The sequence below is a fragment of the Oncorhynchus gorbuscha genome, linkage group LG05, assembly GCF_021184085.1.
Source record: "Oncorhynchus gorbuscha isolate QuinsamMale2020 ecotype Even-year linkage group LG05, OgorEven_v1.0, whole genome shotgun sequence".
Taxonomy (NCBI): domain Eukaryota; kingdom Metazoa; phylum Chordata; class Actinopteri; order Salmoniformes; family Salmonidae; genus Oncorhynchus; species Oncorhynchus gorbuscha.
The window spans coordinates 78,520,503-78,523,293 of record NC_060177.1 but is presented as its reverse complement, the minus strand read 5'-3'; the positions used below and the strand labels follow the sequence as shown (position 1 = coordinate 78,523,293).

At 42.0% G+C, this 2,791-nt stretch overlaps 1 protein-coding gene across 1 annotated transcript in view; it reads right to left on the bottom strand.

Annotated features, from left to right (window-relative positions):
* LOC124034936 (phosphoglucomutase-like protein 5) overlaps positions 1-2,189 on the bottom strand; it is a 28,087-nt gene extending 25,898 nt beyond the window's left edge. Inside the window, exon 1 of the mRNA XM_046348330.1 lies at positions 2,140-2,189. Coding sequence (XP_046204286.1) covers positions 2,140-2,189 — 50 coding nt within the window. The remainder of the gene's footprint in view (positions 1-2,139) is intronic.
* Positions 2,190-2,791: the final 602 nt, after the last annotated feature.

Here is a 2,791-nt window from a genome sequence, read left to right as displayed (position 1 = left end):
TACCATACCCCCAAGACATGCCAACCTCTCACCATTACAATAACAGGGGAGATTAGCATTTTATATCATACCCCCAAGACATGCCAACCTCTCACCATTACAATAACAGGGAGGTTAGCATTTTATACCATACCCCCAAGACATGCCAACCTCTCACCATTACAATAACAGGGGAGATTAGCATTTTATATCATACCCCCAAGACATGCCAACCTCTCACCATTACAATAACAGGGAGGTTAGCATTTTATACCATACCCCCAAGACATGCCAACCTCTCACCATTACAATAACAGGGGAGATTAGCATTTTATATCATACCCCCAAGACATGCCAACCTCTCACCATTACAATAACAGGGGAGGTTAGCATTTTATACCATACCCCCAAGACATGCCAACCTCTCACCATACAATAACAGGAGATAGCATTTATACCATACCCCCAAGACATGCCAACCTCTCACCATTACAAAAACAGGAGATTAGCATTTTATACCATACCTAAAGACATGCCAACCTCTCACCATACAATAACCAGGGGAGATTAGCATTTTATATCATTACCCCAAGACATGCCAACCTCTCACCATTACAATAACAGGGGAGGTCTAGCATTTTATACCATACCCCCAAGACATGCCAACCTCTCACCATTACCAATGGGAGATTAGCATTTTATACCATACCCCAAGACATACCAACCTCTCACCATTACCATAACAGGGAGATTAGCATTTTATACCATACCCCAAAGGCAATGCCAACCTCTCACCATTACCAATAACAGGGAGGTTAGCATTTTTATACCATACCCCCAAGACATGCCAACCTCTCACCATTACAATAACAGGGGGAGATTAGCATCTTCACCATTATCATACCCCCAAGACATGCCAACCTCTCACCATTACAATAACAGGGACTAGCATTTTATATCATACCCCAAGACATGCTAACCTCTCACCATTACAATAACAGGGGATGTTAGCATTTTTATAAAACAAGACATGCTAACCTCTCACCATTACAATAACAGGGGAGGTTAGCATTTTATACCATACCCCCAAGGAGGGGAGATTAGCATTTTATATCATACCCCCAAGACATGCCAACCTCTCCCATTACAATAACAGGGGAAGTTAGCATTTTTATCCATACCCCCAGACAGCTGCCAAATCTCTGCCAATACAACTGGGGAGGTTAGCATTTTTTATCATACCCCCAAACCAACCTCTCACCATTACAATAACAGGGGAAGTTAGCATTTTTTTATCATACCCCCAAGACATGCCAATCTCTCACCATTACAATAACAGGGGAGGTTAGCATTTTTTATCATACCCCCAAGACATGCCAACCTCTCACCATTACAATAACAGGGGAGGTTAGCATTTTGTGTAGGTATGATATTTGTGTGTCTAACTTTCATTATTCACTAATCATTCAGGATATCCATAATCATGGTGGCAAGTGTTTAGAAACATATGTTCTTATTGACAATAAAAGTGACACCAACATGACTAAATAAATGTTTCACCATTTAATTAATCTATTGGGCAAAATGTTTTCTGAAACACAACCAAAACAAACAGCAAATGCATCCAACAAACAGAGTCACATGCTTGATGTAGTCATTAAGTGATATCAATTTGGGACCAAATACTTTTTACTACTTTAATGCACATATGAGTGACTTTTCCCCAATAATTTTGGTCGCTATGGGTTCACCCGATATGGATGAAAATACCCTCAAATTAGAGCTGACAGTCTGCCCTTTAACCTCAGTCATTGTTTAATGTCAAATCCAAACTTTTGGCATATAGAGCCAAAAGAAGAAAACATGCTTTACTGTCCCAATAATTACAGAGGGATCAGTATAACACTTTATTTAGGTCTGATCTGATGTTGACACATTAGTTCTATGTTCCTGACAAAGAGAGATTTGAAAAGCACTCTATGGACTATTGACCTTGAAAGAGATTGGCTCCTGCAACCGTGGAGCCAATCAGAGCCTTTCAATGTCAATTGAGTTTACGTGCACATACGAGTTGGGCGAGTCAAGTCCCACTCCCTGCTCAATCTCTATAGCTATTTTTATCCATCCCACTGACACATCAAGTGGCACTGATCATCACACCTTCTCCTCAGAGCTGAGGGGGAGAGGGAGCAAAACTGGAACTCATACATCAATGTGTCACCAAGTAGGATTGTCCAACAACCACAGGGGGGGGGGGGGGGGGTTGAGTCCTAAGGCCCTACCTTGAATCACTTTAAGGTCATGTAGGCCTAGAGCCAAATGACTTTCATGAATATCATCTCGTGTACCCTGCATGACCAGATGTTTTACTGTGTATATGTGTATCTGAGAGTCTTAAGTTGTTTTTAAACATCAAATACAGATGAGCATACCTGCTCTGCCCTTATTTTTTATGCCAACGTTCTAGAGAACATTGCAACAACCTGCCATTTTTAAAGAGGTTCAGAGTAAAGCAAATAACATATTGTTAGGATAGCGTGTGACAGTGATCTCAGCGCTGTCAGTTGGGAGGGCTTCAATTGGAAGAAGTGATGGTTATTGAAATGTAAGGCTTTTAGGGACTGACACAGGTCTCCCATTAGCCATGTGTTGAAGCTGACATGACAGTGGCAGAGCATGGGCCTGACAGATGGGGCTCTGTAGTCAGACCCCCAGAGGAGCAGGTGAAGCTGCCTAATTGGACCAGCAGCACCACACAAGTGAAGCAGAGTGAGAGAACAGTCATGGACCTCCAGATCCTTGCCTATAGCTG